Genomic DNA, 13,943 nt, shown 5'->3' on the forward strand with positions numbered 1-13,943 from the left:
TTGAATATATCAGGCCGCTGCCTTCTGGACTCCAAAGTTTCTGATGAGAAATTAGCTGATAATCTGACTGAGGATTACATGTATGTGACAGATCGCTTCTCTGTTGCTGCTTTCAAAATTCTTTCTTTGACTTTCAATAGTTTGATTATAATTTGTCTCAGTGGGCATCTTTTTGAGTTTATAAGCTTCTTGAAGATTCATGTCTTTCGTCACTTTTGGGAAATTTTCAGCCATTATTTCTTCAAATATTCTTTCTGCCCCTTTCCCTTTCTCTTCCCCTTCTGGGACTCCTCACAATGCATTTGTTGGTCTACTGGGTGGTGTCCCACAGGTCTTTTAGGCTCTTTTCACTTTATTTCATTCTTTTTTATAAATTTATTTATTTTATTTTTGGTTGCGTTGGGTCTTCATTGCTGTGCACGGGCTTTCTCCAGTTGCAGCGAGCGGAGGCTACTCCTCGTTGCAGTGCGTGGGCTTCTCATTGCGGTGGCTTCTCTTGTTGCGGAGCACGGGCTCTAGGTGCGTGGGCTTCAGTAGTTGTGGCACATGGGCTCAGTAGTTGTGACTCGCGGGCTCTAGAGTGCAGGCTCAGTAGTTGTGGCACACAGGCTTAGTTGCTCTGTGGCATGTGGGATCTTTCCAGACCAGGGCTCGAACCCATGTCCCCTGCATTGGGAGGCAGATTCTTAACCACTGCGCCACCAGGGAAGCCCTCTTTTTTTCTTTTTGTTCCTCAGACTCGATAATTTTGATTGTCCTATCAAGTTCACCGATTCTTTCTTCTGCTTCCTCAAATCTACTTTCGAATCTCTCTAGTCTATTTTCATTTCAGTTATTGCACTTTGCAGCTCCAGAATTTATTTTTGGTTTCTTTTTTTATAATTTCTCTTCATTGATATGATCATTTTGTTCAAACATTTTCTTGCCTTTGTCCATGTCTTTGTTTACCTCTTTGAGCATCTTTAAGACAATTTTATAAAAGTCTTTGTCTAGTAAGTCCAGTGACTGCACATCTTCAGGTATGGTTTCTGTTTATAATTTCTTTTCCTTTGACTAGGTCATATTTACCTGATTTTTTTGTATACCTTATGATATTTTGTTGAAAACTGGACATTTGAATTTTATAATGTCTTACTCTGGAAATCAGACCCAGGGTTTGCCTCAGTTTTTAGAAAATTGTTTTAGAGTCTTGACTGGGGATCAACCTCAGGTGAAAACTTAAGATCTTCCCTTTTCTTTTCTGAGTCTACATCTTTTCCTGGGCATTTATGACAGTTTTCTAAATTCCTCCATATACATGGTTGTTCTCGAATGTGCCCCCCGCAAAAAAAAAAAAAAAAAAAAAAAGATGTGGCTCCTTTAAATCCTCTGGAAGCTGTTTCAGTCAGTTGAAACAATGATGACCAGCTTTTGTACCTGCACTTCAGTCACCATAAGCAGCAATCTGCAATTCAAATACAAACCCCAGTATTTGGAGGACAAGGTGCTTATTGCCCACCCCAGCTCCACCAAGCCACACCATGAATGCAGGTTGCCATTCCCACTGCTGCCTCTCATGGGGCTGGAGCATGGGGAGTGGGGACCTGTTGCCACACTGAAGGCTGAATTTGACCAATATTAACTGTAATTTTCCAGCCAAGCTTTTCTCTGGAAACTTCAAACCTTTAAGTAAACTCCAGAGTTCCAAAATAGTTACTTTAGATAGTTTCTGCAGGTACAATTGTTGTCTGGATCAGAAGACAGATCCTGGTGCTTTCTATTCCATCATCCTCCTTGTTGTCCAACCTCTGCCTTTTAATTGGAGATATTTAGATCACTTACATTTAATATAACTATTAATATTTTTAAGTTGAGATCTATCATCTCTCTATTTTCTTCTATTTTCCTATTTATTCTTTCTTCCTCTCTTTTTCTGTATAAATTAAAATTTCTTATGATTCCATTTTACCTCTTTTGTTGACTTAGTAGTCAACTCTTTGTTTTGGTAAATTGGTGGTTGCTTTAGGGCATCAGTAATTCAAATTTAAGTGATATTATACTACCTTTGTATAATATAAGAACTGTTCAATGATAAAATGCAATCTCTCCCTTCCCAGAATTTGTACCATTGTTATCATACATTTTACTTTTATACTACACTATTATTATATTTGTTTAAAGGGGTCAATTCTATTTTAAGAGTTTTTAATTAATAAAAAACACATATTTACTCAGGTATTATTATTTCTCATGTTCTTCCACATGTCCACATTTCCATCTTTATTATTTTTCTTCTGTGTAAAATAATTTTTTTCACATTTTTTTTGTAGTGCAAGTCTACTGGTGATAGTTTTGCTGGGTGTAGAATTCTAGGGTAACAACTTTTATTTCACTACTTGAAAGATGTTGCCTCACTGTCTTCTCACTTGCATTGTGTCTGACAAGAAATCTGAAGTTCTTATTATTGTTACTTTGTATGTTAATATTAATGAAAAATTGTTGTGCTCACCTTCCTGATAACTGCTTCCCTGAATTAAAAAAAAAAGAAAAAGAAACAAACAAACAAAAAAAACCAGTTCTAACATCCATTCCATGATTCGTTGGGTTTGGAACTGGTTAACATGACCACTAAGCCAATATTTCACTCTTCTAAACCTTTTAACCCCATCCACACTAACATGCGTGACATGAAAGAGTGAATTGTATATTAATTTTATTTCTATGACAGCAAACATAAATAAAAATTGTTTTAGGGCAAATAGACAATTTATTTATTAGACATTTATTGATGGAAGAGTATTTTTTTTCACAAAGATAACCTTTGTCTTTCTTTAAAATTACTTTGAGCTATAGTTCCATGATACGTGTTCATTAAAATATATTTATGTTTCCCTAAAATAGAAAATTCCCAAGAATGGTCCATTCAACTTATACTTTTTTTTTTTTTTACAGTTTTGTCTTTTATTTTATTTTATTTATTTATTTATTATTTATGGCTGTGTTAGGTCTTCGTTTCTGTGCGAGGGCTTTCTCTAGTTGTGGCAAGCGGGGGCCACTCTTCATCGCGGTGCGTGGGCCTCTCATTATCGTGGCCTCTCTTGTTGCAGAGCACAGGCTCCAGACGCGCAGGCTCAGTAATTGTGGCTCGTGGGCCTAGTTGCTCCGCGGCATATGGGATCTTCCCAGACCAGGGCTCGAACCCGTGTCCCCTGCATTGGCAGGCAGATTCTCAACCACTGCACCACCAAGGAAGCCCCAACTTACACTTTTTGTTGGACCACATTACAAGGACACTTTGTGGAAAGTTGCGGCCATTTCCTATGACATGAACCTGAGAAACTTAGGACTTCATTCCAGAAAAACATAGAAACATTTTTACCTGGACTTACAGGGAGAGGATCTGGGTTTTAGCTAGTCTTCTGCCAATTGTTTCCTTTTCTAGATATGTTTGCTTCTTCCTTGAATAACTTTAGTTTAGTTACAACTTTTCTTACAGAAGATTTCTTGCTTTCCCCTGTTCAAGCATTTCTCCATAAATGGATTATCCAATCTTTTTCCTTCTATTTCTCTGACCTTTCTGGCACTAAATGAAACTCCTTGGTCATTAGCTTGCAGGTTTCTCTGTAGTGCCCTTCATATAAATTAAAATGTAAGAGCAGACAATCAGCTACTCTCTTGGAGAGTGAGATACCCTCCTGTGGGGTCGGTGAGGTGCCCTTGTGCCCTTCAGAGATAACTCCTGCTGCTCTGATGCTCAGGAAGAGGTGGTGCAAGTCATCTCTCTGCACCCACCATCTAGGCAAAGCAGTTCTACAGGAGGAAAAGCTTGACAACCACTTTCCTATGGATGAACATGTCAGAGCACATTCCCTAAAAGCGTTCCACCATATTTGAGTAGTATTCCTGCTAGCATGGGTGCTCTGTGATGACAGGGATAGTATCTTATTTACCTGCATATCCTCAGCACTAACTGTAGTGCCCAAAAGACTCAGGACTCAGCACATAAAAGGACAAATTTAATAAATGTGTCCTATAGTGGAACTTTCTGATGATTAATACCCCTTCCTTAGGGATTCCTGATACTGTTTGGGTTTTCTTATTTTACCACTTACTGCACCTGAGAAATGGGGTGGTGTGATTTGACGCCAGCAGACCTGGATACATAAGCCCCACCACTTACTACCTTTTCATTCATTTGTGCCTCAAATCTGCATGTATAATGGAACCAAAAGCAGATCCCCACCAGAGCTGGCCTAAGACATTCAACATAGTACCTGATTCATCGGAGAAACTGTGTGCTTGGCATGGGTCTCCTTCTCTCTGCTTTTGTAACTTCATTCGTTATTAACTATTGTAGGGCTTTAAAATGAGGTATTTAACTAAATCCATGTTTACATTATAGCTACTTAGGGAAAGTTATATTCGTGGGTAATAGAAGTGCCCACATTTATTGTTTTTTTTCTTATGCTCCCAGCATCGAAGGCTGCAGGGCTTAGGGGCTGAGCTTGGTTTTGTCATAAGAAGCTGTACAGGATGACCAACTGGTCCTGGGAGTCCTGGTTCTGACTGATTTCTCACAGTGCTCTCAGAGGTGAAAATATGTTCAGGCACAGGAAGTAGACCATAAATCTACAACATTCAGAGAATATAAATGTTCTCTTATGAGCTCAAGATGTGACATCGGAGAAGGGTAGAGGGCCTTTAATGGTGAAATGGGAAGGACCTTCCACATGGCCTCAATGTTTCCATCAACTATCCCTGTTCTGAAGACAGCACACCTAGTACCTGGTGCAAAATTGTCCATGGACAGAATGCTTTTATTAGAAGGCAGCTTTCTGCACATGTAGGGTTAAGCCCAATTACAGCAAACTGGCAGACTGTTAAGACACACATGTGCCAAAAAGGACTTCAAAGCCGTGTTACAGAGCCCAGGGGACTCAATGTAAAGTTTTTCCAAGCTTAAGAAAACAATGTTGTGCAGAAACGGTCAGATTCCAATTTCTCAAATGTGTCTATGAATTTGGCATGGAAACGTGTTTAAAGCATAAGTAAGAAACTAATGAAAAAAGACATTAAACATTGGCTGTGTTTTTCATATGATGCAATGCAGGGGGAAAGGGGGTTGGAAGCCAAAGTAGCAAGAACTCGTGTGTAAAAGCAGTCTGTCCTCACCCAGATGGGACGCCGTATAGACAGGAGAGCATCTTGCTGGGAGGATCACTTAGAGGTAGATTCAGTCTCCTTCCAGCAAAGACATTTGTCTAAAGTTGAGGAAATTCCTTAAAAGGGCTGGAAACACAGACCTCGCTTTCTGTGGACATCTGACTTGCCTTGCCTTTTTCACAACTTGTCCTTGCTTTTATTCATGTGTAAAGCTAATTCTGTTTCCCCGCTGCCAGCAATTAGATTTTTGGCCTTTACTGGTACTCACTGCACCATGGAGTTTTGGATCAGGAGGAGATTCTGACCCCCTCTGCTGGCGGCTCTCGAGCTGTCTTGCTGGCCCAATGTTCTCAAGGATGGTCCCCCCCACACACACCTGCTCTGCCACCTTGACCCCGTAATGCCGGGCACTGGGGCATTCTGCAGGCAGATGTATCAGAAGGTGGGGGTGGAGGATGAGAGCAGACAAGGTGGATGCAGTTGAAAAGGTGACCCCAGGAGTTTCTGTTTTGCCCGCTTTGAGGGAACTTCTTTTTCTCCTTGGGGATCACTGAATCCACAGACTCTCCGTGTTCTAGACTCGGAAAGTCATAAGAGCGAAGACAGTGAAGACTGTTGAAATGAAACCCACCAGAAGCATCAAGACTGTGTCCCATTACGTCCAGAACAAGACTGCAGCTCACCTCATTCACATTCTCCTTGATTTAGAAAGTAATTGTGGACCATTCTTTGCAAAGCATATTTCTCAGTTTAATACAAGAGACATACAGATTGAGGGTGTGTAAGAGTGCACACGTATGAAACAACAGAAGAACCTATGTTTTGCAGAAACCAGTCTACTATTGTCAGTATCCTCAGTGGCCTTCTTCTCTTTCCTTTGATCCCATTACCAAGATGAAGGAAAGAGATTTTTCTTGGTGAATAACCTAATATTAACAACACAATGTTGTACATTTTGCACACCCTCCCTGCCGCTCACCCAGACTCTCCCAACCTGTGCCAAATATTCCCACCCTGGAAGAGCTTCGTTCCCTGAGGGGGACCGTGCTTCTACTCCATCTTAAGAAGGACATTTATTTACTCTTATTTGCCAGCAATAACAATATAATATTAATTAAAAAGCTGTGACTCTGGCATAAACCACATTCATGTCATACTTCATAGTAATAACAACAATAGTCGTAGAAGCCAGAATTTATTGAGCATCTGTTACATGCCGAATTCTGTGGTATTGCTGTATGTGCATTATATCATATACCTCCTTACCTCTGTCTTGTCATTAGCCACATAGATTTGCCATAATGAAACTGAAAAACAAGCCTGCTAGGATGAAGCTGATCTCCAGGTAACTTACCTGCCTGTCAGAACAAAATTCAACACCCTTTAAAGGAGAACATCACAATCTAGACACTTAATGTGAAAATTACAATGTCCAGCATCCAGTTGAAAATTATTAGACATATGCAAAACAAGAAAAAAAATCGATCAGTGAAAATTGACCTAGAAATGGCAAACTCTTTGAAGCAGCTCTTTTTTTTTTAACATCTTTATTGGAGTATAATTGCTTTACAATGTTGTGTTAGTTTCTGCTGTATAACAAGGTGAATCAGCTATATGTATACATATATCCCCATATCCCCTCCCTCTTCTGCCTCCGTCCCTCCTTCCCTATCCCACCCCTCTAGGTGGCCACAAAGCACCAAGCTGATTTCCCTGTGCTATGCAACTGCTTCCCACTAGCTATTTATTTTACATTTGGTAGTGTATATATGTCAATGCTACTCTCTCACTTCGTCCCAGCTTACCCTTCCCCCTCCCCGTGTCCTCAAGTCCATCTCTACATCTGCGTCTTTATTCCTGTCCTGCCCTTTTAATTATTTTCAAGATTAAAGAATACGAACATCATGAAGGCAAAAACAGAATCTATAAAAAAGAATTGATGGACCAAAAGAACAGATGGAAGTGAGAGCAGTGGGAAAAAAATACTGTAATTGAAATCTAAAATTCACTAAATGGGCAAAAGAGCAAATTAGACACCACAGAAGAAAAGACCAGTGAACTTAAATATAGGGTCTTAGAAGGTATCCAAATTGAAGCACAGAGAGAAAGGAGATTGAAAAATAATAATAATAAACAGAACCACAGTGACCTGTAAGATAATTTCAAAAGGTTTAACATAAGTGTAATTGGAGTCTTAGAAATATGTGAATACAAAAAAATATTTTAAGAAATAATGGCCAAATGTTTCCCTAATTTGATGAAAAATATAAACCCATAGATCCAAGAAATTCAATCTAAACAAACAACAAAGAAAACCACACCAAGTCACAATATAATTAAATTTTGAATAACAGTGATGGAGAAAAATAGTAAAAGCATCACAATAAAAAGTACATTATGTTCAAGGGAATGAGAATAAGAATTATCACAGACTTCTTACCAGAAATGATGCCAGTCGAAAGACAAGAGGACAACATCTTTCAGGTTCTGCTGAAAGAAAGAGAAAAAAAATCAAGGTATAATTTTATATCCAAGGGTATAGGTGGAAAAAATAAAGGTCAAATAAAGACGTTCTCAGACGAAAACAGGGTATATGGGTATATGGCCAAAAATATTGAAAGTGGGGTCTTGAAAAGGTATTTGTGCATCCATGTTTGTGGCGACATTATTGATAATAGCCAAAAGGTGAAAGTCTCCATCCTTGGAGAAATGGATAAACAAAATGTGGTCCATCCATACAATGGACGGTGGTGGCCTCGAGCTGAGGGAGAGAGAGGGGTGAGGGTTTAGTGTTTAATGGGGACGAGTTTTAGTTTTGCAAGATGACAAGTTTGGGTGTTGGTTGTACAGCAGTGTTAATGTAGTTAGTACCCCTTCACTGTACACTTAAAATTGTAAGATGTAAACTTTGTGTTATGTGTATTTTACCACAATTAAATGTTTTAAAGTGGGGTGTTATTTTCAGTATTACATATTTCTTGCGTATGGCTGGGTTTCGGTATTACCGGAGACTGAGCAGATGTGGTCTGGAATGAACCTGAAAACAAGTGGAGGTTTTGTGAATCTGCCAACATGTGCAAGTAGAAACAAATACCCAACCAAGTCCTAGCCACCACGTGCTGTCGAATGTTAGGAGTGCTTTGGAAGGAGAGAAAAATCGCAAAGCAAGTACTCCACGGGAGGTGGAGAGACAGCTGTGCTCCCTTCCAGAGGAGGAGGAGGAGGAGGAGGAGGAGGAGTGGAAGTGATATGACGAGAGACCCTTCCTGTAGCTGCGGTGCCCACTTTTATCAAAAAGCTTCGGAGTGAAGTGCAGTTGTAGGATCTTGAAGGAATCATTCAGGCTGCTCCATATTTTGTGCCTATTTGATGTTTAAATATTTTATTGTTTCCTAATTATAAACCTGGACTCTCAGGTTTTTTAGAAAAGTGTTTTTTCTGGGGACTTCCCTGGTGGTCCAGTGGTTAAGACTCCACGCTTCCGCTGCAAGGGGCGCGGGTTCGATCCCTGGTCAGGGAACTAGGATCTCGCGTGCTAAGCAGCACGGCCAAAAAAAAAAAAAGTGTTTTTTCTTAACCATATACATGTATTGATTGATCCAGCCTGAAGGTAAAGCTCTAGATTCTTTTTGGCGGCCCGTACAGAACAGAAATAACTATCTGTAATACAGGGCCCAAGCAGACTTCAGTAAGTTACAGTGTTCTCTGGTGCCTTGTTCTGCTCTTATTCTGTGTTCTTATTTCCCAGACCGAGCACACTGAAATCATGGATGTTGGGGTTCTGTATGGACAGTGTCTTCCCATCCATTCTTTTTCGTCTTCAAAAGCAAGAACTTGGCCACCCTTTAGTCTCTGTTCCTGCTAGGACTGCAGTCACCTGCTGTCACTTCGTGGTATAACTTTATCCTAGTGTTTTTAATTCAATTAAATAAGCTCACCCCTTTAAAGCCTGCTCTATACTAGGCATGGCCATCAAGGCAAGATGACAGGACCCAAGTCCTTTTTTTGAAGAAATTAGAATCAAACTGGACAGAGAAACAAGCACATAAACGTAATAGAATAAAAACTATGACGACAGATAATGATTGCCGTGGATGCACGGCGCAGGATAAATTGATTTCAATCAGGAAAAATCATAGGAGGCTTCCTGGAGATGGTGGCAAGGGAGCCAGGCCTTGATGCTGTCGAGAATGCCCAACAACAACATAGGGAGTAGGAACAGAGGGGTCGGGTTTAGACTCTCGGTTTACACGACTGTAAAGAAAATCTGGACTCAGAGAGGATGAAGAGCTGGTGCCTGCGGCCGTACCCAGTTGTCATAGTCAACATCAGGGCCCCGACTGTAGTCCTGGCTGTAATCCAATCCCGCCTTCCTGGACTGCTGGTATTCTGGTGACCCCTGCAGTACTGGATGGTTGGGGTACCTAGAAGGGACCCACTGATATGCCTGTATTATGGGGTGTGGTTGTCCTGAGAGACAGCCGACTCTGTGTAGCCATGCCTGGCCTGCTGGCCTGGATTTGCGTTGCCAAGGAATCGGCGGGGCTCCCGGCATCCTACCCCCCTCATCCGTGACCTCAGAAGAGTCACAACTACCTCAAAGAACCAGACAAATCAATAAATAGCAAAACCAAAGGGCCTGAGATTTTATGGCAAATCCCAAATGGTCCAGTGAGGCTCAAGTCGTGGTGTCTGGGATCAGGGAGAGGAGGCCAGGGGACACTCGGCTGGGCCATGGGGTTATTCTCCAGGTGATGGAGGACAGGAAATAAGGAGACGAAGGTGACGTGCTGAACTCGAGAGTTCTGACGGTAACTCTGGCGACGGTCCCAACGCAGAGGAGGGAGAAATGGAGACCGTCATTCGGATTGCCATTGTGCAGGAGGAGACGTGGAGAGCTGCCCTGTGGACGAGGATGCTGGTCATGAGATAGAGAGCCGAGCACAGGCCAGGCGCCCACGCAGGAGCACGTGCCCGGCTCTGATGGGTCTCTGCTGGGAGTGGACCATGACTCGGGACCTGTCTCCAGCCGTCCTCTGAGAAGTGGAAGAGGTGTGAGGTCTTAAGATTCGTTCACATGCTTACACCCGTCCCCACCTCCTCTCCTGTTAGGTTCCGTAAGGAACTGAAGGTCCAGAGACGGTGAGCCGCCCACCAGATGCACCTGCGTCCGTCACCGCTAGAACTGGGCCAAAGGGATCTTCCAAATGCATAGAAGAGAAGATCTTTATCTTTCTGCCTCTAAATAAGCAATAAATGGAATGCATTGCTCCATAGTCGTGTCCCTGTATCTTCTCAGGCAAAGAGACATTTCTATGGAGAGATTTAAGATAGTCGTTTTTAAGTTCTTTTAGTGATGGATACATTTTAACAATGTAGATATCTTTATTCAATCAGTTTGGACCAGGACCACTGTGAAGACACTAATGGTTAGTGGGAATCATCATAGAAGGAAGTCTATAAATATCCGATGATGCGTCAATAATGAAATAGATTTTGCTGTCACCATGGCCAGTCCCTGACTCCCCTCCCCAGCCCAGCAGCTCTCAGGAGTTCTCTTTTCTCTCACCTACTTATCTACCCTTTTTGGACTGTCCGGAAGTCCAGCATTCTTCTGACGACCCTGCCCATCACGCATCCCAGACACCCACAGACAGAAAGGGTCTCTGGAACCCCCTGCTCTCACCAGACTCACACATCACAGTGTTACCATTAGACTGAGAGTGAGTCCTGGAGGGTGAGGGCTGTGATACCACTTTTCTGTGTGTTGTCAATATCGAGAAGCAGTCTTGGATCACAGGAGGTCTGCAATAAGAAGATAAGGAAATGAAGTAATGGTTGGATATTGCCTGGCATCCTAGAATCGTAGTGCCAGAGAGGATGTACAAACTTCCTATCTGGTATAGGAATTCTCTCTATAGTATCCAGACTCTTTAAAGAGAGAGAGAGAGATGTTAGGTCAGACAATATTTGCATAGCCCTGTTAGAAAAACTTCCTTACAGGGCAAAACAGTCTTACATGCTATAGCTTCTACCCTTGTTTGTTAGTCTATACACTGCTGGTACAACACGTAAGCCTGATTGCTCAGTTGGAATGAGCTGTACTATCAACGGGAAGGTGTGGTGTTGATGTGATGCAGGGTTTTTTTAAGAGACACATGATTCAGTGTACAAATAAGTGCGGAAATTACCACTAACTTTCTGATGGGGAAAACAGGTATTTTTAAACTGACGAATGGTGAGGTTATTTCTATCGTATGTACCAGGTGTGGGGTGAGAAGAGAGAGGATTTAGTAGCTGAAATCTGTCACTTAGGTTAATCCAAAGACTGTCCAGTTTGTCTGATCCTAAATCTAAAAGCTTTCAGTTCTGTGTACTTCATAGAAGAAATTTGCATTTTAATGGAGGACTGCAAAACGATTTTTGGAATGTTCCGTCATTCTAAGTGGGGCATAACTCTTTTGTTATCAGGAAATTTTTCTCTGTAATGCTAACTACAGAAAAAAATCTGCCTGGACCTGGGAGAAAAGATCTATGATAAGAGCAAGTTCTAGTATAACTCTTTTCTGATAAAATCAAAGAAAGTTACTTTCTATGTAGCTTTCTGTAAAATCTGTGCTCAGCAGTTCACTAATACTGCCCTGGCCTCGTGATAATAGCAGCAGTAGCTCTGAGAGGTTTTACAAGTGGAGAACCTGTAGTCCTGGAAAACCTTGTAACAGTAAAGAATGGGATGTAAAAGTTAAAGGAAGTTTGCATGGAAAAGCTACGTACAATAGAAAGATGTAAGACTCACTTAACATGTAAACATATCTTTCACTTTGTAGAGTCACTTCTAAGAAAAAATTCACATAAAATGAATTTCTGAATGAATCATATTTACACAATTCCCTATTATATAATCAGAACGTATCTGATTACATAGTAGAAATCAACATTAAAAAAACCTATTTCAAAATTTAACACTTAACGATATAATTAATTTTAATGCTGTGAAAAAATCAAATCGCCCATAAATAAAATTTGACAGAAATATGTCTTACAGAAACTCTAGCATACAATATCTGGCTTTTATGGCTGAATCATAGAACCGTGTCCAATTTTAATACTTGCCCAATAATATCAACACTAACTGAATAGCTAGTGCTAAATCCCACCTACAACAAAGTATGTGCTCATTTAGCTGGACTTAGTAACATGTTACTACATACCTGACACTTCAATAGTGCAGGGTTTTAATAGGGCTGATTGACAATTCAAACATACATTTCTAATAGGTGTGCAAGGATTTAGTATTAGCTAGATTTTTGAACCAAGGTAAAAACCATCTGGGTAATGCTGGCATGAATTTTATACACTAACACACAAGTGTATGATTTTAGGATGCATATATTATGTGTATATTATATATATATACACACAGATACTGTTTAAAGATGTAGTTATATATACAGAAGAGTAATGAAGTATTTAGAGTGGGATGGATCCACCTAGGACTAGCTCATGAATGTGTTAAAACCAGCTGTTTGTATTCTGTTCACTGGACCCAGATCTTTGTTGCATCAGTTTAATATTTTTCTTTGTTTTGAAACAGGTTGTTTGGTATCAAATCAGTCATTCAAACAGACTGTTCCAGCACATGGAAGATCATAGCAAACCCAGACCTGTCCTGGTACCACCATGCCAACCCCATCGTCCTGCTGGTGATGTACTACACGCTGGCCACTCTAATCCGGATCTGGCTACAGGAGCCCCTTGTAAGGATCAAAGGTTTTCATGGTCTTGTCTGCAAAGTAGCCTGCAAACTCCAGGGGAAAGTGTTCATTCCTATCAACTGCTGGCTAATTAGTACTATATGCCAAAATAACTATAGTGTTCTATTATAGTATTTTGCTTCTGCCAAGAGTTCTAACTGAATACAGATACTATCAGGACGAAGACCAGCTTCCCTATGTTAACATCACCCCTGGCTGCTCAGATGGTCGGTGGTGAGGGGAGTGGAAGCGTCGTTTTTATTGAGCACTTACTAAATGCCAGGCCACATGCTAGGCTGTTTACATACATTATCTCATTCAATCCCCTGCATAACTCTCAAGAACAGGTATTGTACCTGTCTTAGAGATGAGGAAAACGAGGTTCTAGAGGTAAATCACACATTTACCAAACAGTAAATATGGGATTCAAGCCCATGTTTGCCGACAAAGCTAGGGTCTCTATGACAACACACCCTGTTACCACGGTAACTGGAGTTTCCTAAATCTTCTCAGACCTCCAACCTCTGATGGTGCTGTGGGAATGTCCCCGCTCTCAGTGGTGCCATAACCCCCGGGGGCCCCACCACGGGGCAGGGCTGAGGACTGGGTTGTTCCCTGTGGGATTATTAGCAGAATGTGGCACTTTGGGGACAGGACCAGGGTGGCCTGTGACCCCTCTCTTTTCCCTTTCTGTGACAGGAAACTCCAGTCTGCTTTTGCTTCCCCTAAATGACCCTGAGAAGCTCAGCTGTAAGGCAGCTGATCCGCACACAGGGAGGCAGGTGGTGTAGACGGGGCTGCTGCACTTCACCTCATGGCCACGTGCTGGGGAGCAGAGCTCACATTAGACACCAGCCTGGCGCCTGTGATGCAATCCCTCCAGCTCGGGGGCCCTGGTGCCCCGCCCGCCTCCCCTCTTTGTCTGCTCATCCAGGCTCCATCCACGCGGTCAGCCGGCCAGGCAACCAGTGTTTATCAAGAGCTAGCGTCTCAGACACTGGCCTGGGGCTGGGGGTAGAGCGTCGGCCCAGGTGCGAGGCCCCGCTC

General features: G+C 41.8%; 1 protein-coding gene across 4 annotated transcripts in view; it reads left to right on the forward strand.

Moving 5' to 3' along the window:
- The window catches only part of PIEZO2 (piezo type mechanosensitive ion channel component 2), a 347,028-nt gene that overhangs the window by 223,818 nt on the left and 109,267 nt on the right, over nt 1-13,943 (forward strand). For all 4 annotated transcript variants that reach the window (XM_068562415.1, XM_068562416.1, XM_068562413.1 and 1 more), the window contains exon 8: nt 12,737-12,899. In XM_068562415.1, coding sequence (XP_068418516.1) covers nt 12,737-12,899 — 163 coding nt within the window. The remainder of the gene's footprint in view (nt 1-12,736; nt 12,900-13,943) is intronic.

Source organism: Eschrichtius robustus, chromosome 14 (genome assembly GCF_028021215.1).
Source record: "Eschrichtius robustus isolate mEscRob2 chromosome 14, mEscRob2.pri, whole genome shotgun sequence".
In the NCBI taxonomy this organism is placed as follows: domain Eukaryota; kingdom Metazoa; phylum Chordata; class Mammalia; order Artiodactyla; family Eschrichtiidae; genus Eschrichtius; species Eschrichtius robustus.